Raw genomic sequence first — 23,395 nt, 5'->3', positions numbered from 1 at the left:
CCCAATTAAAGTGATTTATGTCCCACAAGCCTGTAGGACAATTGCAGCAATATAGCACTTTACCCATTGGCGGCCAGGACTACAGGAAATTGCCAAACTATAGGAGAGAAGGGACTAGATTATGAGATAAAATGGAAGAATGATTCCCTGATCTGATTTTACCTTTATCTGCAGGTATAATGGAGCCAAAATGAAAGCCAAACTAAGGTACTTATAAGAAATCTGGCATGAGGGAGTTCTGCATCTGAAGTTGTCAAACAGTCACTTCCTCAAACCTCTAAAACAAGTCCTTTGTCTTGGTACAGATTCTCATCCACAGGGATTAGCAGTCTCCTTGACCTTGTGCTTCCCAGTACTGTGCAGTGGCTATTTTGTGATCCCCTCTTCTGAAAGTAGACACAATTATTAGTAAAAGTCCCATAATACTTAACAATCAATGGCAGGTTTCTGTAGTCTTAAGCTTTTGGGTATGCATTTATATTGCGGCTAATAGATATTGTAAACTTATCCTTCAAGATAAAAAACATTAATACTGATTCCATGTACTTCAAATGAAAAAAAATTAAAATATGAAGAAAAACAGTAATAATAAAAATCATAAATTCATAGTTCACATTCCATGTGACAATGTGCTAGCCAAGCAGAGGCACATCACAAAGGTTTCTTACTCAAAAATGAATTCTATTTCTTTTTTTAACTTGGTCATAATCCACAGTGTAAGTGCATATGACTTTTTCACCAGGTAACAGCTTTTTAAAAATAGTAGTACAACAACTAATGTAGATTCTAAGAAGTACCAAAATCCCCCAAATCATAAGAGCCTAGTTGATGGCAACTGCAAACAAACCCTCTATCAGTAGGATTCACATGAGTCTCTATTGACACTTACTGTGTGTCATTTAAAAACCTTTGAAGCTTATAGATATTTGTCACAAGGTCTCCAAATCTAGCCAATCTTTCAACCTCAACTGAAATTTTTCTAACAGAGTCTATTATTGCCATCATTCTAAAATTTGGCAGAAGAACCCAGAAAAACCTCTGTACTGCTGATGCCACCATCATAGGCCACTTTGCTAGAAGTATAGAGTAAGATAAATATAAAACCATCCTCCTATGTAATGAGGCTGTAAAACTGTCCAGGAGTTACAAGACCCATGGGAAACCCTCCCTCCTCCAGGATTAGACTGTAATATCCATAAAAAGGCATGTATTTATTTGTCCCATCCATTGTAATGTGGATACAAGGAATACAATAGTGAAAATCACTTCTGATATCTCATCCATTACATTTTTTATAAATGTGGAGGTGAGGAATACAATAGTGCATCCAAGTACTTATTAATAAATGAACCTTTACCTATCAGTCAGAGGTAGTGGTGCTTCTAGTTATCTGAAAATCACTTCTGAAGACCCATTAAAAGCAATTGAGATTTTTAGCTCATTAAATTCTCCAAAGGTTACTGATACATGTTGTAACCAGTTTGATGGAGTCTATCTACCTTCATCTATGTGACAATTAACAAAGGTAAAAAGTAACAAAAGGCCTTTTAGGCAACATGTGACCTCCTTGTATAGCAAGCTGTGGTAATATCCCCATGGCTTTGCCACAGAAAAGTTTGTCCAGCTTGTCTATGGTCTTTAATAATGGTATTTTCTCCAGTCCAGTCATGGGTGGGGATACAAATGAAGACAATGTAACATAACATTTAGCCAAAACACAGTAGCTGAAAGTGACATAGTATAATGGAATGTTATTGATTAGATTAATATGTGAATTTAAAAACAAAATTAAATCTTAAAACAATCAGCAAATACATTATATGTGATACAATATAGTCATTCAATGTCAATTTGAGGTACTCATGTCAGAATGAATCCAAGAATCCTTTTTTCCAATTTTGATAACTTATGGAGTAGTTAACAGTACTTGAAATGGACCATCCCAGGTAGGCTGAGTTCCTCCAGGGTTGTGGAGTTCTCACAATTTGACCTGTATATCCTGTATATAAGGAGCAATAGAACCCCCCCAACCCCCAGTAATGTTGTGTATGCAGGAGCTAAAGGCTTAGCCTGTATGTGGGGATGCCCCAAAAACATCTCAAATGGTTCAATGTGTAGATCTCCCTTGGAGGGGAGAACCTCCGGCCATGTCAAGTGAGTATCAGTACACTATTTTCTAAACATAGTCTTAAGATCTCAATTCATTCTCTCAACTTGGCCTGAGCTCTGGGGGGTGAGAGGGTGCATGGAATTGGGTAGTGATTACCAAACAAGAATAAATCTGAGACAAAACTGAATTAGTAAAATGAGTTTCCCTGCCTGAATCAATTTGTTTTGGTGGGCTAAAGCAAGGGACAATCTCCCTTAAGAGTACTTTAGCAACAAAAGTTGCTGTGGCCAGACAAACTTGCTAATATTCAGCCTTAGGGGTGGTAATAAAGTCAATTTGTAAAAGGTGTGTAAGCCATAGGACACCCACCAAAAGCTTTGTAATGAAAAGCGTGTTGAGTGGGACAGGCTACACACAATTTAGAGATTATGGTGGTTATACCAGAGGCTATCCATATCTTCTTTTTAAACCTTTACTTTCTGTCTAAGAATAAATACTGTGTGTATTGCTTCTAAGGCAGAAGAGTGGTAAGGGCTAGGAAATGGGAGTCAAGTAACTTGTCCAGGGTCACACAGCTAGGAAGTGTCTGAGGTCACATTTGAACCCAGGACCTCCTGTCTCTGGGCTTGGTTCTCAATCCTACTGAGCCACCCAGCTACCCTCTAGCCATATCTTTTTAACAGAGTCTTCAATATCCTGAGTGCCAAAGTGATAATTTTTATGAATAAATAAGCATATTTGTTGATAAAAGCTTTTGGACAATAGGGGTTTTCCTTCAAATGACACCCACCCCATTTGTCTGTTTTGCTTTAATCTTTTGTTTCCATTTTCCCCCGTTCATTATAAGAAAGAAATTTGAGTTATTACTAGGTGTCAAAATTAAAATCAATTCAAGTCCTTCTAAAACAGTGAGCTTTACTGAAGTATCTGCCCAGTGGTTCCCTCTAGAGACAGTGTTAGTTCCATCTGTAGGGGCAGAGCAATGAACTACAGCTGGAGCTTCAGGTAGCTGGAGAACAGAAAGCCCTTCATTAATGGCTTCTGTGTCTGTGATACACTGTGCAGCAGTAGACCATGGGGTAAATACTTTCAAAATTAGTTGTGACTACAATGGGCTCATCTTCAAAGGAGGGGGGGTCTTTTCCTTAAAGTTCTAAATGTCTTTAGGAGAGAAAGGTGTATGATGACCAATGTTCACCAATATGTCCGGCTTATTATATGTGGGACCATCTCCTAGAGGGAATAGACCTGTGATAACTGCTGCTTGGCCTGTGGTCTGGGTTGCAATTGAGTGGGTTGTAGTTTGACTTGTTTAGGTTGTAGTGGAGTTGGGTAGGCGAAAGGGGAGAAGTGAGTGAGCAGAGAAGGACAAGAGTTGGTCAGGGGGCCGGGAGGCATGGTGAAAGAATTGGGGATGGGGATGGGGGCAGGGTGGAGAGGAGGGGCTGGAGGTGGGGCAGAAAGGAGCAGGGTAGAGCTGGGGGAAGGGGCAAGGAGGAAAACAAGGTTGGGGGCTGGGAGGAGAGGAAGGAGGAGAAAGAGGAGGCGTTAGGATAGATTAAGCAGGGGTGGGGAGGTGAGGGGAAACATAGTAGAATGGATGGGGTTAGTTAGGGGAAGGAGGGCTGGGAAATGAATGGCCAAGAGAGTGAGGAGAAGGATGGTTTGGGTCGGAATAGGGAAGGTGGGTGGGGAGGAAGAAACTCTCCAGGGTAAGGATAGTGAGATTGAGAGTCAGATGGTAAGTGAGGGTAGAGAGGTGGATTTGGAGGAAAAGAGTTGGGAGGAGTAGGGAATGAGCATGGTCTGACAGGGGTAGGGGCCCAAGGGGTAGGAGGACAAACTTCCTCCCAGTCTAGCCGGGAGGATAATTGGGTGTTTTTCTTGCTAAATCTAATCAAGGGTTATGGAAGAATGATTGAAGGAGTTGATTGAAGGAGCTAAGCCAGAATGGTCCATTGGAACTGAGCAGATAATCAAGGGAGAGAGTACAGAGAAAAAAGATGGAGGGCTCAGAGTAGCCCTTGGTGAATGTCCACATTGGAGAAGAGGGTTTTTGTTGTTCAGTCATTTTCAATTGTATCCAACTCTTCATGACCTCATTTGGGGTTTTCTTGGGAAAGATATTGGAATAGTTTTCCATTTCCTACTCCAGCTCATTTTAGAAATGGAGGGAAACAAGGTTAGGTGACTTACCTAGAGTCACTCATCTTGGAAATATTTAATCCAGATTCTAACTCAGGAAGAAGAGTTTACCTGTCTCTAGGCCCCACTCAGAGAAGGGAAGAGGAACTGTTGGAGAATTGTAAGGCTGTAGATTCAGTAAAATCAAGTGTAAAGAGAATATCAAGAAGAAAAGAATTACTCAAAAGTATCATACTTTAGAGAGATCCAGGAGGATGAAACAGTGCTGCTTTAGGGCAGCTAGGTGACTCACTAAAGTTAAAGTCAGGCTTAGAGATCAAAGGTCCTAGGTTCAAATGTGACCTCAGACACTGCCTAGCTGTGTGACCTTGGGCAAGTCACTTACCCTCTCCCTTCCCATTGCCTAGCCCTTATCACCCTTCTGCCTTGGAACCAATGCACAGTACTGATTATAAGGCAGAAGGTAAGGATTTTAAAAAACAAAAACAAAAAACCATGCTGCTATATTTTGTCAGAAAAATTATTAATGCTCCTTTCCCCAAATGGTAGCAGTAGACCTCAAATAGAAATGAATCCCTAAAGACCACATGTTGATTTAGGAAACCACAAATTAACATTATTTTTACTTATTTTGTTAAACATTTCCAAATACATTTTAATCTGGTCTGATTTATTTAAGAGTTTTGGAGGCTATAAGTGACTCATAGGCTATAAGCCTGATACCTTTGTAGTACAGTTACTCTATATTGTAGTTTAGAGAATAACATTACCCATTTAGTTTTTCCCTTTTGGTCTGTTGTGGACCCCACTTATGAGGTTATGTGACTGTAGAACCCTCTCTAGGCTCTTTCCCAATTCCATTCACATTTGCAGGTTGGGTACACTCAGAGGTTAGCTGACTATAGATTCACCTCAGAGCTTTTGGGACAATCTTGAGGGTCTGGGTCAAGTCCTATTTACTTTTATTTTCCTCATGGTGATTCATTAAAATTTTAAACTTCTTCAGGAAATGTTGATAGTCCATGTTAATGTCTTTGATTTTATCTTTTGGCTACTCTAACTTCTTACTCTTGAACCATGCTTTTCACTATATTTCTCTATGTACATTTTTACATTGTTTGAATTCAGTAGATAAGGGCAGCAAGGTGGCAGAATTGGTGGAGTGTTGGGCCTGGAGTCAAAAAGCCTGAGTTTGAATCTGGCCTCAGACATTAGCTGTGTGACCCTGGGCAAGTTGCTTAACTTATGTTTGCCTTTGTTCCCTCATTTATAAAATGGGGATAATAATAGCACCTATTTCTCAAGATTCCTATGAGGATCAGATGAGATAATAATTACGAAGTGCTTAGCACAGGGCCTGGAACATAGTAAGCAATATATAAATATAGCTTTATTTTTATTATCACATTAAAGTATTTTTTACTATTAAAAAGAAAATCACATATACAGCTTCTTCATATCTTTATCCTCTATACCAGATGTTGCCACATTATCTGCAATTATTTTAATGACTGTCTTTTTTGCAAGTAGTTACATGAAGCTTTGCAAGATGAGACAGATACTTATGAAATGGTCATTGTCTTATAAATGAGAACAACTTTTTTAGCTCTTTTATTTTCCTCTTAAAGGAGAACTTGTGAGCCATCCTTCCATTTAGCATCCACATCCTTTTATCATCCAGTTCTATTAATAGCAAGAATATCAATTAAAAAAATGTGGGCTTCTGTTTTTCTAGTTGTCTGTTTACTGAATGGTCTTTTTGCAAAGACCTCACATTTAGAATATCCAAAGCTAAATAAATGTTGATAGATGGTCTAAAGTCTGTTATTATTCTTAATAGCTTCTGACTCCTTTTCTGTCATTTTGCCAATGTCACAATGGAAGAAAATGCACTGAGGACCATTTGGTATTTTCCTTTGTTTTACAGAATAGCCAAAGAATTTATCAACTAATTGGCAACTTTCTACTAATGGACTTCTCTATATCTGTGTTTGTTCCTGGGGCAGTATTGGGAATTCCTTCCTACCCTTCTAAGAATCTGCAAGAGATTGAGCTTTCTTGGCATAGTCTTTGAATATCCAGAATCCCCCATACAATGATGATGCCTTATATTTGGATTTTATCGAGGTTTTTCAAACTTATGGTTTTAAAAAAAGATATATCTTGATTGGTACATGAATAGAATTGTTAAAATGAAATCAAACAGCAACTAAGTTTATCTTGTTTTTAATTATTTTGAAGCAACTAAGATATTAGTTCAACTTATGATCAGTTCTTTCCAACTACTTATCAATTTAGGGGAGGTATATGGTTACAAAGTTTGGTTAATGACCAGTGTAGAAAAGAAGATTGACTTAGAATCTGAGATGAAACATTATCTAAGGACAGACGTAAGACATATGGGTAGAGGAAAAATACCCAGAACATTTTCTAGAGGGAAGAGCAGGGAACCTGGAATTCAAATTATGTCTCAGATATAAACTATGTTACTTTCAGCAAGTCACTTAATTTCTCTCAGCCTCAATTTCCTCATCTATAAAATAGAAATAATAATAGCATCCACTTCACAGGACTGTAGTGAGGATCAAATAAGATAAAAAGTAATTTGCTTATTTAGTGTCATACCCATTGAACTACCAAAAAAACTTTTTTACTGAATTAGAAAAAAAACATAAAGTTCATTTGGAAGAACAAAAGATCAAGGATATCCAGGGAAATCATGAAAAATATGCAAAGGAAGGAGGACTTGCAATCCCAGATCTCAAACTATACTATAAAGCAGTGGTTATCAAAATAATCTGGTACTGGCTAAGAGACAGAAAGGAGTATCAGTGGAATAGACTAGGGGTAAATGACCTCAGCAAGACAGTCTATAATAAGCCCAAAGATCCCAGTTTTGGGGATCAAAACCCACTATTTGATAAAAACTGATGGGAAAATTGGAAGACAGTATGGGAGAGATTAGATTTGGATCAACATCTCACACCCTACACCAAGATAAACAAATTAGGTGAACACAGAATAGTATACTTGTCAGATCTTTGGGAAAGGAAAGACTTTAAAACCAAGCAAGAGCTAGAAAAAATTACAAAATGTAAAATCAATAATTTTGATTACATCAAATTAAAGAGTTGATTTTATTTTTTTTTGTTACAATACTCACTTTATTTCCCTCCCTCCCCTCCACCCACCCTTACCACTGCTGATGTGCAATTTCATTGGGTATTACTTGTGTCCTTGATCAGAAACTATTTCCATGTTGTTGTTTGCACTAGGATGTTCATTTAGAGTCTACATCCCCAACCATATCCCTTTGACCCATGTATTCAAGCAGTTGTTTTTCTTCAATGTTTTTACTTCCACAGGGTTTCCTCTGAATGTGGATAGTGGTTTTTATTTTAGATTCCTCCAAGTTGTTCAGGATCACTGCATTGCCACTAATGGAGAAGTCCATTACATTTGATTGTACCATAGCCTATGTTATTCCGCCTGTATCCATGCATGATCACAATACTGGCTGGATAGACAAATCAACAGCTGGAGTTCTAGTTTCGGGGTGGTATTCTAGATCCAAGAGGTCAAGACCAAATTCAGTAGCCTCTTCATCAGCAGGACAGAGGTTTTTCTGGGCTCTCCTGCCAAATTTTGGAATGATGGCAGTGATGGACTCTATTAGGAATATCTCAGCTGAGGTTGAATGATTGGCACAAGACACAGCTCAAACCATTTCTCAAACCACTAAAGCCATATCTTATCTGCAGGAGGAGATTGACTCCTTTGCAAAAACAGTCTTACAAAATCAACTAGCCCTCAACATGCTCACTGAGCATCAGGAGGAGCTTGTGCATTTATTAATCAGTCTTGTTATTCTTATGTAAATAGGTCTGGAGAACTTGTGACAAATATCCATGAGATTCAGAAGCTTTTCAATGACACAGCAAGTAGGTATAGAGACTCATGTGAATCCTGATAGCTGGTAGAACCTTTCATGGTTGAAAGGAATGGGTTTGTTTGCAGTTATCCTTAAATATTCTCTTATAATTTTGGGGATTTGGGTACTTTTTAGAATATGTATTAGTTATTGTACTACTTTTTAAAAAGGGTTTTTACAAAAAAATTATGTATACTCACACTGTGGATCCTGGCCAAGTTAAGAGTGATATAAATTTCATTTTTGAGTGAGCACCTTTTGTGTTGTTCCTCTGTTTGACTAACACATTGTCACATGGAATGTGAGCTGTGAAATTATAATTTTTTAATTTATCTTTTTCTCATTATGTTTTTAATAGGATATTTGATTTTTTTCTTCCTTTTTCCTAATGTTGGTGTACTTGAAGTATATGAAATCGGTATTAATGTTGATGTTGTTTTTGCCTTGGAGGATAAAATTTACAGTATAAGTTTATAGTATCTATTAGCCCTAGTAACTATGCATACCCAAAGGCTTTTGACTATGGAAACCTGCCATTTATTGATAAATGTTATGGGACTTTGTTAAATGATTGTGTCTGATTCCAGGAGAAGGGAACAAAAGAAGCATACAGTGACAAGTAGCATAAGGTCAAAAAGGACCAAACCCAGTCCAGACAGGATTGTTGAACTTCTATGCCAGTACCAAAGTACTTGAGCCTAGTATGAGAATTGAGGTTGCAGTGTTTGACATATGTTAAGATGCAGAACTCCCTTGAACCACACTCCATGTTCAATACTTTAATTCAAGTACCTCAGGTTGGCTATTATCCTAGCTTCCTTATCCCTGACAGTGATGATAAAATCAGACCAGGGAATGATTTTCCCATTTGCTGCTGAAGTTTAGTCCTTTCTCTCGTATAGTTTGGCAATTTTCTGTAGTACTGGCTGCAAATGGGTAAAGTGCTGTATTGCTGCTATTGTCCTACAGGCTTGTGGGACATAAGTCATTTTAATTGGCCGTTGCTGTGATTCAAGGACCTGATATAGGTTGTTACAGGTTTTACTCAGGATTTTATATATGTAACATTTTTATTTCTTATCATTTCTGTGATTATTATTTTTAGACAGGCTTTAATTTTTACTCTTTTATTTGGGATTTTGGGGCTGGTTTGTTTTTGTTTTTGTTTTGTTTTTTCTTTTGACAATTGTTTCATATACCTTATAACTCAGTCATGTATCCCAGTGTAATTCTGGTGTTGGTCAACACCCTCCTCAAGGGGGATTGTGTAATTATCCAAAAATCCAAGGTTTAAATTTTTTGGAGAAATTTCAGGAAAAGAAACTTGCCTACATCCAAAATCAAGAAAGAGTATTGTTTTGGAGAAGGTGATGTAAAAATGCCTGAAGAAGCCACACACTGCATCAAAAGATCAGAATGAACTGAATTGAAGGAGGTTGAACATACTTATTCTGAATGTAAACTCTTATGCCAAAGAGGTCTACCTCCTAGTTGGCATTTTGTCAATGCATCTATCAGTCAGTTTTTGTATTTTACTCTTATCTCTAACTATTGTAACTCCCTCTTAGAAAAATGCAATATTGTATGTGCTTTTAGCTAGAAGGTATTTAGAGTTATAAGATAGTTATATTTAAATGATCCATTGGGGAGACTGGTCTCCCAAAGGATCACAGGGGGTATTGTGTCAAGGGAGTTCATTCTCCCTTCCTCCTGAGTATCAGTCTATCAAACATTCCTGACATAGCATAGTTGTGCTGGGTTTGCTGGGTTTGCATTGCTGTATGTGTTGTATGTCAATAGAAGTCAAGGTTTGGGGCTTGAAAGGGAGAGAACTGAAAAGAAAAGGAAGAAGTCAGGAACAGAGCAGGCAGGTGAGAGGGAAGGAGGAAGAGACTGGCAGGCTAGGGACCACTGGTCAGGTTACTTATAGGAATGATTGTCTACCCTTCCTAATAAACTTTATAAAAGATATATCTGGGTAGAAATATTATTCCAATTCTTACAGCATTAAAGCACACTCTGATAAATAACCATATGTACAAGGTCAGGTCTGGAGCAGGGTAAATTTATGAATTATTTTTGGTTCCACAGAATTCCTACAGGAACTGTTCTTATTCCATAGGACATCCGATCAGCACTATGGATACCTTCAGCAATTCCTGTACTCTGAGATTTGGTCTGGGGGCTCCCACACCAATGCAAACACACAGCTAGCTCTTTAAATTGTTCATAATATCTGACTTGCAAAACACTTTTAAATTGTTACACTTGTCTAAAAGTAATCATAGAAAGAGGCAGGCACAACACAGTTCTGCTTGCCACCCTATACTTTCTTCTATGATAATTGGTGGCTTCAGAAAGCTGAGAGTGGGCAACCAACTACTCAGTGAAAGGTCACACTCAGGAGTCAGGGTAAAGGTGGGCAGCTTTTACTTCCAGTTTCCCTTCTTACAGTTAAACTTGCCAGTCAACAAGGGGTTATCTGCAGATGAGGAAACTTGGGCTGAGAAGTGATTAGCTTTGCTTGGAAGTCTTGCAGTGTCTAAAAGGGGATCTGGATTGGCATTTGTTGTTGTTATTGTTGTTTTTGTTTTTCCCTTGATATTTGTAGAGATGTCAGATTTCAACATCAAGGTGGGATGCAATGAGTTTTTGTGAGTATAACATTAATGGTCATTTCTAGGTTAGATATTTTTAGGTCTATCTATCCTAATACCTTCAATTCATCATTATTATGATTAAATGATATTTTCCAAAGAATAAAAATAATCAAAGAAAATTTCCATTTTTAAGGTGTATAAAAAAGTAAAATGTATGTTTTTTAAGAGTTCTAAAGTAAGCATGAGCATAAAGAAGAAAAATAAATATTTTCTTATTATCTTATAGAAAGTAGTAGCTTCTCTGGAAAGTGAGAACAAATTTCTACTGGAACAATTGAAAGAGGCTTTACAGGTAAAGGATAGCAAGGCACATTGATATAGTTTGCAAATTAAGGAACTGTTTATTAAGGACTTTTAATCAGGATACCTTTTTTTGAAAAACAGGAAGATTTTATTCTATTAATGGCCACATATATTTAGAAATTGTGTTATTTTATGCATTAAATACTTTTTGTAATTCATTTTTTTTGATTAGTCAATTTTCTCCATTACTTTTCAATTTTTTAAAGAATTGATCTCAATTCTTTGAGTGCAAATATTTCTTCTTTCACCTATGGACTTTCCATTTCAAAGGAATTACTCATAGGCCTAGAAATTGACAAATACTGTTATTTACTTGGTGGAATATGTCAGTTATAGTAGTGATACAAAATTAAAGGAGTCATATCAGCTATCTTCATCTTAAACTATTCTAACCTTAGCCAATTCATCAACTGCACTGTAATAAATGTTTCATGTTAGTGCTGGTAGGCTGTAGGGGTCAAGACCAAGGTTCCAATTGTTGGGCTTCTCTTTTTTTTCATTCTTTCATTTGCTCTGATATTATGAAAATAAAGTCATATCAGATACCTCATAGGTCATGCTTTCAAAGAAAATAGGAAAGGGAGTTTGAAGAGGATAGGCAAAATGAAACTGAAACCAGTTTTGAATAGAGTGGAGGAAATGACCAAAAACCTTGCTGATCATGGCTAACTATTTTTGAACAGGAAGTTGACAAAGCTAAGAAAGATCTTGAAGCAGCACAGATCCAAACACGGAAAGCAAGTGAAAAAGCATATGAAAATTCACCTCTTAAAAAGGACAAGAAAGGGAAAAAAGGGAAAAAAGAACCAAAAAAAGACAAAAAAGGAAAAACATACTAAGGAGAAATATTACAGGTACAGGAAAAATATATTTTCATATTGTTATGTATTTTATTCTTATTTGTTCTCTCTGAGTTTTGTCCATCTAATTTTATCCTCACCACTGCCTATTTTCCTATGGGAATACCAACTTGAGAGGAGGAGGCAGAATACCAATTTTTGAGTATCTGTATGCTAATGAAGTAATTTGAAACCTATACATTCCCTGATCTCAAGTGATTCTCCAGACTAGGAATCTCCAAAATTTTTTACCACATTATTAAAAAATTTTTGAACATGAACCAACAATGCATATATTTGCTCATCAGTTATATGCATGTATGTAATTATTACTAATATATAATAGAATTATCACTAATAATTACATAGAATGAAGTTTACACAAAAATTTAAGAGGATAAGACAAAAATGTAATTATATTTGAACTTAGAATTAATAGGTAAGCACTGGAGTTTATTGAATAGGGGAATGACTTGGTCAGACCTGCACTTGAAAAGTACTTTGAGGGAGGGTGGGGCAGGAAGTATGCAGCTAGTTGGCTCAGTGGATAGAAAACCAGACTTGGAGACAGGAAGTCTTGGGTTTAAAACAAACTGACCTCACATACTTCCTAGACTTGGGAAAGTCACCTAGCCTCCATTGTCTACCCCCGGCAGCACTTTTGCCTTAGAACCAATACTTAGTATTGAATCTAAGATGGAAGGTAAGGGTTTAAAAAAAAAAAAGAAAGAAAAACACTTTGATAATTGAAATATAGATTAGAGAAAGGAGAGACGAGGTTGGAAACCAATGAGGAAGCCATTGTTTAGGTGAGAGGTGATGGAGGTAGGGTGGTAGTTATGTGAATGATGAACATGGGGTGTATGTGAGAGACAGGGCATTAGAAATGACCTGATCTGGCAACTGGTTTGGATATATGGATGTGGGGTGAGGGAAAATGAAGAGCCCAGATGACACTGAAGCTGTGAAAATTTGGGGGACTAGAAGGATCATGTTGTCCTTAATGGTAATAGAAAAAGTTTGAAAGAGGAATGGGTTTAGGAATGGTGATGGAAAGAAAGTAGTATTATTTAGGATTTAGATCACGATTGATGCTTATCCTTTGTGACTCACTCTGTATCATCTAAAATAGAAAGATAGAGACAGGTTCTTACTCACTGCCCTATAATACAGAGCCCACCCTTCAAGATGTACCTATGGTAGCCACAAGATGATCTGATGGTCCACATTTTTCCAGTGTTACCTCCCAGGTTGCTGTGGGTAGCAGTTCAGTTTACATTGGTCATGTGAGTCTGGCAAAAGGCTTAAAAGGAGGAAGGTTAGTTAGTAGCTTGTGCAACAAAGGAAGAGGAATGAATGTTGGGGTTTAAGGAGAGGTGTAATTCTATTGTTGATAAACCCAATAATTAGCTCTTGTCTCCCTATTGGTTATTTTACTGAAGATGGGATAGGATTTTTCTCTACATGATTATATATACCTTAGAGTGATGTGACAAGGAAATCACTTTAAAAGACTGATATATATTAATTTAAGGTCACCAAGGAATTCAGCTATGTAATTCCTAAATGAAAACTCAAGTCAGCCGTCAACCTTTTATAGAGTTTAATTACAAACAGGAGGAAGAAAGGAATTAGAGATATATATAGAGAGAAAGGGGAGAGAAGGGAATAGGGCTTAAATCCCCTTTTGTTTAGGCTGGGCCAAAAGGCCCAAGCCCTTAGATAGCTGGGGCAAAGAAAAGAGATCAGTCCCTATTACTCACGTGACCAAAATGGAGAAACAGTCTCAGAGGCCCCCACCTTCAGCTTCCTTCAGAGCAAGCTTCTCAGAGCACCTCTCCAACCACTCAGAGCCAAAACTCTCCAACCACCCCCAGTCCTCAGACCCCTCTCTCTTTAAGGAAACCATCCAAGTTCCCTCCCCTCAGTTCTCACATCTACCAATCACTGTCCATCATTTTCCCTGTGCCAATGGTGGCTCTAGCTTAACACAGGACCGCCCAGAGGTCTGGGCTTTGCACATGTCTGTTGGAGGTCATATTCTCAAATAATTAAATTTTGATCTATGCTACAGCCCTTCCTAAATCCTGTTAGGACTGAGTGGGGTGGAAATTGTATTTTCCAAGACCTGATTCTGTCATTCCAAGTATCTCTATTGTATCAATTCTAAAATCAATCATGACTCAAAGAAATTCCTGTTCTGTGCTTAAGCATAGGTCAAAGCCCTTTCCATTGTTCAGCAAAAGGTTTCTGTCCTAAAGTAATCTTAAGAAGGGAGGAGAAGGAACCTCCCATGCCAATGGGGTTCACATTCCAATACACTATCAGTAAGAAATTTTCCAAGTATGAAATTTCCCAATGGTGAAATTTCCAACATTTATAAGTCTAAGAAATTTTAAGGTTTACAGTGATATCATAGTATAGAGATTGGGGGTGGGAGATCAATATCCCATACTTTAGAGATCAGTGCTCTAGACAGACTAAAATCAAAATTGAGATCTTAAAAAGAAATAAGAACAAAAAAACCTACCTTTCATATTTGAATTAAGAGGGGCATAAAGATGAACTTTGAGACAAGCCCAACTTCTTTTTTAAAAAATTATTTAAATTAAATAATTAATTTAGAATATTTTTCTATGGATACATGATTCATGTTCTTTTCTTCTCCTACTCCACCCCCTTCCTGTAGCCAACAAGCAATCCCACTGGGTTTTACATGTATCATTGCTCAAAACCTATTTCCATGTTATTAATATTTGCAATAGAGTGATCGTTTTGAGTCTACATCCCCAATCATATCCCCATCAAGATCAAGCAAATGTTTTTGTTCTGCATTTCTATTCCACAGTTTTTTCTCAGGATGTGGAAAGCTTTCTTTCTCATGAGTCCCTTAGAATTGTCCTGGATCAGCGCATTGCTGCTAGTAGAGAAGTTCATTACATTTGATTGTGTCACAGTGTATCAGTCTCTGTGTACCATGTTCTCCTGGTTCTTCTCCTTTTACTCTGCATCAATTCCTGGAGGTCATTCCAGTTCACATGGAATTCCTTCAGTTCATTATTCCTTTCAGCATAATAGTATTCCATCACCATCAGATACCACAATTTGTTCAGCCATTCCCCAATCAAAGGACACCTAATCATTTTTCATTTTTTTTGCCACCACAGAGAGCATGGCTATACATTTGTTTGTACAAGTCTTTTTCCTTATTGTCTCTTTGGGGTACCCAAACAGTGGGTAACCAGACAGCTATGTAACCCAGCAGTGGTATGGCTGGATCAAAGGGGAGGCAGGCTTTTAAAGCCCTTTGGATGTAGTTCCCAATTGCCTTCCAGAATGTTGGATCAATTCACAACTCCACCAGCAATGCATTAATGTCCCAATTTTGCTATATCCTCTCCAACATTTATTACTTCCCTTTGCTGTCATGTTAGCCAATCTGCTAGGTGTAAAGTGGTACCTCAGAGTTGTTTTGATTTGCATTTCTCTAATTATGAGAGATTTAGAACTCTTTTTCATGTACTTATTAATAGTTTTGATTTCTTTATCTGAAAACTGCCTATTCATGTCTCTTTTCCCATTTATCAATTGGAGAATGGCTTGATTATTTTTGTACAATTGATTTAGCTCCTATCAGATTTGAGAAATTATTTTTAACAGATTTTTGTTATAAGATTTTTTCCCAATTCTTCCCTTCTAATTTTGATTGCATTGGTTTTGTTTGTACAAAGCCTTTTAAATTTAATGTAATCAAAATTATTCATTTTACATTTTGTAATATTCTCTAACATTTCCTTGGTCTTAATTTTTTTCCTTTCCCATAGATCTGACAGGAATACTATTCTATGTTCAACCAATTTACTTATCGTTTCCTTCTTTATATTTAAGTCATTTACCCATTCTGAATTTACATTGTTATAGGGTGTAAGATGTTGATCTAAACTGAATTTCTCCCATATTGTTTTCCAATTTCCCCAACAGTTTTTTTCAAACAATGGATTCTTGTCCCCAAAGCTGGGATCTTTGGGTTTATTGTGTATTATCTTGCCGAAGACATTTACCCCAAGACTATTCCATTGATCCTCCCTTCTTTCTCTTAGCCAATACTATAGTTGGAAGACCACTGTTTTAGAGTATAGTTTAAGATCTGGTACTGCTAGGCCCCCCTCCTTCACATTTTTCATTAGTTTCTTTGATATTCTTGATCTTTTGTTCTTCCATATGAACTTTGTTATAATTTTTTCTAGTTCCATAAAAAAAGTTTCTTGGTAGTATGGCACTGAATAAGTAAATTTATTTGAGTGGGATTGTCATCCTTGAATAATTAATGTTTTCCCAATTATTTAGAAATAGTTTTAATTCTTTGGAAAGTGTTTTGTAGTTGTGTTCATTTAATTCAAATAGATTCCTAAGTATTTTATATTGTCTGGGATGATTTTAAATGGAGTTTTTCTTTCTAACTCTTGCTGCTGGGTTGTGTTGGAAATGTATAGAAATGCTGATGATGATTAGGGGACTTCCGGGTAAACATGGCAGCAAGCTAGATCTGAATTGCTTCCTCTCCTCAGCACCCAATGAAATAGACGACCTTAAAAAGAAAATAAAAACCATCTTTGGAAAAACAGAGAGACTCTACAGTAGGGTGCAGCACTGAAAGTACATGGGGTTGAGCATTTCCACACTATAAGAAGGAAAAAAGCTCACACCCAACCGTGAACTGAGATACCCTCCCCCACCTCACCTATGGAACCAGAGTTGGGACCAGTGCACCCACCAGAGACAGCAAGTGAGTGAGAGATGTCCCTGGAGTGAGTTGGGGGGCACACCAGGATCCTTGGGAACTGAATAGGACTGTCAAGGATCTTCCCCTGAGAACAGTTACACAAGAGACCCCTGTGCACTGGAGAACACAGACAGCAGGCTCTTTAGCAAATCGCAGAGGCTGCGAAGACTCCAGAACATACCTGAGACGAGAACCCCACTCCTCTCTGTAGTGAGTGGGGGGCACCCCAGGGTCCTTGGGAACTGACAAGGACTGCCAGGGATCTACTCCCGAGAGCAGTTACACAGGAGACCCCTGCACAGTGGAGAGCACAGACTATGGACACTGAAGCAAACTGTGGAGGCTACAGAGTCTCCAGAGCATTCTTGAGGCAAAAGCCCCACATAACTCCCCAGAAAACCTGCCCATCTCACTCAGATTTCTGACTAAATAGGAAAGGGAAAACTGCCAAAGGGGTGGCTCATTGCTCACAAGACCAACCCTCCAAGAAGAATAGGAAGAAAGTGGCTCTTGAAAACGTTTACATAGGGAAAACCCAGACTACAGAGGAAAAAGAGGATGAAATTCAAACAAAACCTTCCCATAAAAATGGAAATTGTCCACAACCTCTGGAAGAACTCAAATTGGAGCTTATCCAAAAGATAGAAACCTTCTGGCAAGAAAAATGGGAAAAAATTCAGAGAGTTCAACAGTCTGATAGACAAGAACTCCCAATTGGAGAAACAGCTGGGAGCCTCAAAAAACAGGGAAGATCAAACTGAAAAGGAAAACCAGTCTTTAAAGACCAGAATTAGACAACTGAAAGAGAATGACTTTGCAAAATAGCAAGGATTAATAAAGCAAAGTCAAAAGATGAACAAATTAGAAGAAAAAATAAAATATCTCACTGACAGGGTGACAGACAAGGAAAACAGAGGAAGGAGAGGCAATTTGAGAATCATTGGTCTACCTGAAAAACCAGAGATAAACAAAAATCTTGACACCATACTACAAGAAATCATCAAAGAAAATTGCCCTGAAGCACTTGAACAAAGGGGAAAAATAGAAATTGAAAGAGTTTATAGAACCCCCTCTATAATAAATCCCCAAAAGACAACTCCCAGGAATGTAATTGCCAAATTCAACAGCTTCCCAGCTAAGGAGAAAGTCTTATAAGAAGCCAAAAAGAAACAATTCAGATACAGAGGAGCACCAATTTGGATCACACAAGACCTGGCAGCATCCACACTAAAAGACCACAAGGCCTGGAACATGATATTCAGAAAGACAAGAGAACTGGGTCTTCAACCAAGAATCACCTATTCATCAAAACTGACTATAAACTTCCAGGGGAAAGTATGGGCATTCAACAAAATAGAAGATTTCCAAGTATTTGTAAAGAAAAGACCAGAACTCAGTGGAAAGTTTGACATCCAAACAGAAAGAACAAGAGAAATATGAAAAGGTAAATATGAAAGAAAGGGAAAAGGAGAAAAAACATTTTTTTCTTTTATTCAAGCTCTTTTCTATAAGGACTTTATATATATATATATGTATATATATATATATATATATATATATATATATATTAATATATAGGGGAAAGTTTATGTGTAACTCTCAAAATTTACCTGCATTATAATAATTAGAAGAATCATTCACAGGACAGATTGGGGCATTAAGATGATATAAAGAAAAAAAAGAAAGAAAGAAAAAGGGAGGGGGGAATCGATGATGGTACCAAGATGTACTTGAAGAAATAGAAATACATTAAATAGAATAATCTTTGTCGCAGAAAGATACACATGGGAAGGGGAAGGGAAGAATTCTCTTATAAGGAGACGAAGAGAGTGCTAATTGGTATTACTTCAACCTTACTCTCAGTGAAATCAACTCTGAGAGGGAAGAGCATCTAGATCCATTGGGTTCTTGAATTCTATCTTATCCAACGGGGTAAGGAAGAAGGGAAAAATAAGGGGTGGTGGTTGAGGGAGGAAGTAAAAAAGAGAGGGAGAGGTAGGGGAGGGAAATTAACAGACCCTAAAAAAAACAAAAAAGAACAAGAAGGGAAAAGTGAGGGGCCAGAATGGGAAGCATATCAAGGGAGGGGACTAGGGGAACTGATTAAAAGTAAACCACTGGTTTAAAAGATATAACAAAAGAAGAAAGGTCAGAATTAGGGGAGGATATCAAAATGCCAGGGAATTCATAAGTGACAATCATAACTTTGACCATGAATGGAATGAACTCACCCATGAAACGTAGACGAATCGCAGACTGGATTAGAATCCAAAATCCTACCATATTTTGTCTTCAAGAAACACACATGAGGAGGGTAGATACTCCCAAGTCAGAATTAAAGGATGGAGCAAGACTTATTGGGCCTCAACTGACAGAAAGAAGGCAGGAGTTGCAATCATGATATCTGACAAAGCCAAAGAAAAAAATAGACCTGACTAAAAGGGATAGGGAAGGTAAATACATCCTGATAAAACGGAGTATAGACAATAAGGAAATATTTTTTTTTATTTTATAGTATTTTATTTGATCATTTCCATGCATTATAATTCATTAAAGACAATGATCATTTCCTTTTCCTCCCCCCACCCCTCGGAGTGGGGACAAGTCTTTTTGTCCATTATCTCTTTGGGGTACAGACCCAGCAGTGCTATGGCTGGATCAAAGGGTAGACATTCTTTTATCGCCCTTTGGGCATAGTTCCAAATTGCCCTCCAGAATGGTTGCATCAATTCACAACTCCACCAGCAATGAATTAATGTCCCTACTTTGCCACATCCCCTCCAGCATTCATTACTTTCCATAGCTGTCATGTTAGCCAATCTGCTAGGTTTGAGGTGATACCTCAGAGTTGTTTTGATTTGCATCTCTCTGATTATAAGAGATTTAGAACACTTCTTCATGTGCTTATTAATAGTTTTGATTTCTTTATCTGAGAACTGCCTATCCATGTCCCTTGCCCATTTATCAATTGGGGAATGGCTTGATTTTTTGTACAATTGATTCAGCTCTTTATAAATTTGAGTAATTAAACCTTTGTCAGAGGTTTTTATGAAGATTTTTTCCCAATTTGTTGTTTTCCTTCTGATTTTAGTTACATTGGTTTTGTTTGTACAAAAGCTTTTTAATTTGATGTAGTCGAAATTATTTATTTTACATTTTGAGATTCTTTCTATGTCTTGCTTGGTTTTAAAGTCTTTCCCCTCCCAAAGGTCTGACATGTATACTATTCTGTGTTTACCCAATTTACTTATGGTTTCCTTCTTTATGTTTAAGTCATTCACCCATTTTGAATTGATCTTGGTATAGGGTGTGAGGTGTTGATCAATTCCTAATCTCTCCCACACTGTCTTCCAATTTTCCCAGCAGTTTTTATCGAATAGTGGATTTTTGTCCCAGAACCTGGGATTTTGGGGTTTATCGTATACTGTCTTGCTGAGGTCACTTGCCCCCAATCTATTCCACTGATCCTCCTTTCTGTCTCTTAGCCAGTACCAAATTGTTTTGATGACTACTGCTTTGTAATATAGTTTGACGTCTGGGACTGCAAGGCCCCCCTCATTTGTGTTTTTTTTTTCATTATTTCCCTGGATATCCTTGATCTTTTGTTATTCCAAATGAACTTTGTTATGGTTTTTTCTAAATCAGTAAAGAAATTTTTTGGGAGTTCCATGGGTATGGCACTAAATAGATAAATAAGTTTGGGTAGGATGGTCATTTTTATTATATTGGCTCGTCCTATCCATGAGCAGTTAATGTTTTTCCAATTGCTCAAGTCTAGTTTTAGTTGTGTGGAAAGTGTTTTGTAGTTGTGTTCATATAGTTCCTGTGTTTGTCTTGGGAGATAGATTCCTAGGTATTTTATTTTGTCTAAGGTGATTTTGAATGGGATTTTTCTTTCTAGTTCTTGCTGCTGAGCTGTGTTGGAATTATATAGAAATGCTGATGACTTATGTGGGTTTATTTTGTATCTTGCAACTTTGCTAAAGTTGTTGATTATTTCGATTAGCTTTTTGGTTGAATCTCTAGGATTCTTTAAGTAGACCATCATGTCATCTGCAAAGAACGATAATTTGGTCTCCTCCTTGCCTATTTTAATGCCTTCAATTTCTTTTTCTTCTCTAATTGCTACTGCTAGTGTTTCTAATACAATGTCAAATAATAGAGGTGATAATGGGCATCCTTGTTTCACTCCTGATCTTAATGGGAATGGATTTAATTTATCCCCATTGCAGATGATATTAGCTGATGGTTTTAGATATATACTGTTTATTATTTTTAGGAGTGACCCTTCTATTCCTTTGCTTTCTAGTGTTTTTAATAGGAATGGGTGTTGTATTTTATCAAAGGCTTTTTCTGCATCTATTGAGATAATCATGTGGTTCTTGTTGGTTTGTTTGTTAATGTGGTCAATTATGTGGATGGTTTTCCTAATATTGGACCAGCTCTGCATCCCTGGTATAAATCCTACTTGATCATGGTGGATGACCCTTCTGATCACTTGCTGGAGTCTTTTTGCTAGTGTCCTATTTAAGATTTTTGCATCTATATTCATTAGGGAGATTGGTCTATAGTTTTCTTTCTCTGTTTTTGACCTGCCTGGTTTTGGAATCAGTACCATGCTTGTGTCATAAAAGGAGTTTGGTAGAACTCCCTCTTTGCTTATTATGTCAAATAGTTTGTATAGTATTGGGATTAACTGTTCTCTGAATGTTTGATAGAATTCACTGGTGAATCCATCAGGCCCTGGGGATTTTTTCTTAGGAAGTTCTTTGATGGCCTGTTGGATTTCATTTTCTGATATGGGATTATTTAAGAATTCTATTTCTTCTTCTGTTAGTCTAGGCAGTTTGTATTTTTGTATATATTCATCCATATCACTTAAATTGGTGTATTTATTGCCATATAATTGGGCAAAGTAATTTTTAATGATTGCCTTAATTTCCTCTTCATCAGAGGTGATGTCCCCCTTTTCATCTTTGATGCTGTTAATTTGCTTTTCTTCCTTCCTTTTTTTAAATTAGATTGACCAGTACTTTCTCTATTTTGTTTGTTTTTTCAAAGTACCAGCTTCTTGTCTTATTTATTAAATCAATAATTCTATCACTTTCAATTTTATTAATTTCTCCCTTAATTTTTAGGATTTCTAGTTTAGTTTTCTGCTGGGGGTTTTTAATTTGATCGCTTTCGAGTTTTTTTATTTGCATTTCCAATTGATTGATCTCTGCTCTCCCTAGTTTATTAATATATGCACTCAGGGATATGAATTTACCTCTGATTACAGCTTTGGCTGCATCCCAAAAGGTTTGAAAGGATGTCTCGCCATTGTTATTTTCCTCGATGAAATTATTAATTGTTTCTATGATTTCTTCTCTAACTAAAAGATTTTGGAGTATCATATTGTTTAGTTTCCAATTAGTTTTTGATTTAGTTTTCCATATACCATTGCTGATCATTATTTTTATTGCCTTGTGGTCTAAAAAGGCTGCATTTATTATTTATTTCTGCTTTTCTGCATTTGTGTGCCATGTTTCTGTGACCTAATGTATGGTCAATCTTTGTGAATGTGCCGTGTGCTGCTGAGAAGAAGGCATATTCTTTTTTATCCCTATTTATTTTTCTCCATATGTCTATTAATTATAATTTTTCTAAGATTTCATTCACTTCTTTTACCTCTTTCTTATTTATTTTTTGATTTGATTTATCTAAATTTGATAATGGTTGGTTCAAGTCTCCCACTAATATGGTTTTACTGTCTATTTCTTCCTTCAGTTCTCCTAGTTTCTCCATTAGAAATTTGGGTGCTATATTATTTGGTGCATACATGTTGATTAGTGATATTTCCTCATTATCTAAAGTCGCTTTTAACAAAATATGATTACCTTCCCTATCCTTTTTAATCATGTCTATTTTTGCTTTGGCTTTATCAGATATCATGATTGCCACTCCTGCCTTCTTTCTGTCAGTTGAGGCCCAGAAGGTCTTACTCCATCCTTTAATTCTGACCTTGTGGGTGTCTACCCGTCTCATGTGTGTTTCTTGGAGACAACATATGGTAGGGTTTTGGATTCTAATCCATTCTGGTATTCATCTACGTTTTATGGGTGAGTTCATCCCATTCACGTTCAACGTTATGACTGTCACTGGTGGACTCCCTGGCATTTTGATATCCTTCCCTAATTCTAACCTTTCTTCTTCAGCTCTACCTTTTAGTCCAGTGATTTACTTTAAATCAGTCCCCCCTTGTACTTCCCTTTCTACCCCCCTCCCTTCTTATTCCCTCCCTTATTTTCCCCTGTAGTCTTTTTAAAATTTCTCCCCCACCCTCTCCCTCCCTTGTACTGCTTCCCTCCCCACCAGTCTGTTTTTTACCCTTCTACTCCCCTATAGGGCGCAAATATATTCTCTTCCCCAATGGATTGGATTGTTCTTCCCTCTTTGGGTCAGTTTCAAAGTACATAAGAGTTGAGTATTTCCTATCTCCAACCTCTTTACCCTTCCAGTGTATCGATGTTCTCCCCCCTCCCGCCATGAGCTTCTTTGTGACATATAAGTTTACCCCCATTTGTTTCTTTTCCCATTTCTTTTCTTTTTTAGCTTTAGTCATGTATATATATATATGTATAT

General features: G+C 37.1%; 1 protein-coding gene across 4 annotated transcripts in view; it reads left to right on the top strand.

Annotated features, from left to right (window-relative positions):
• Positions 1-23,395, top strand: part of CCDC7 (coiled-coil domain containing 7) — a 291,747-nt gene that overhangs the window by 239,846 nt on the left and 28,506 nt on the right. The window contains exons 15-17 of one of the 4 annotated variants that reach the window (XR_008912401.1): positions 8,138-8,196; positions 11,073-11,138; positions 11,833-12,004. Coding sequence is in view for 2 of the 4 variants with exons in the window: in XM_007504770.3 (XP_007504832.2) it covers positions 11,073-11,138; positions 11,833-11,988 (222 nt within the window). In the remaining 2 variants the exon portion in view is untranslated. Of the gene's footprint in view, positions 1-174; positions 196-8,137; positions 8,197-11,072; positions 11,139-11,832; positions 12,005-23,395 lie in introns of those variants that run through there. The other 3 variants (XR_008912402.1, XM_007504770.3, XM_007504774.3) reach the window with 3 other exon arrangements.

This window comes from Monodelphis domestica, chromosome 5 (genome assembly GCF_027887165.1).
Source record: "Monodelphis domestica isolate mMonDom1 chromosome 5, mMonDom1.pri, whole genome shotgun sequence".
NCBI classification, from domain to species: Eukaryota; Metazoa; Chordata; class Mammalia; order Didelphimorphia; family Didelphidae; genus Monodelphis; species Monodelphis domestica.
Note: the sequence above shows the minus strand (reverse complement) of the source record. Positions and strands in the feature narration are given on the sequence as shown.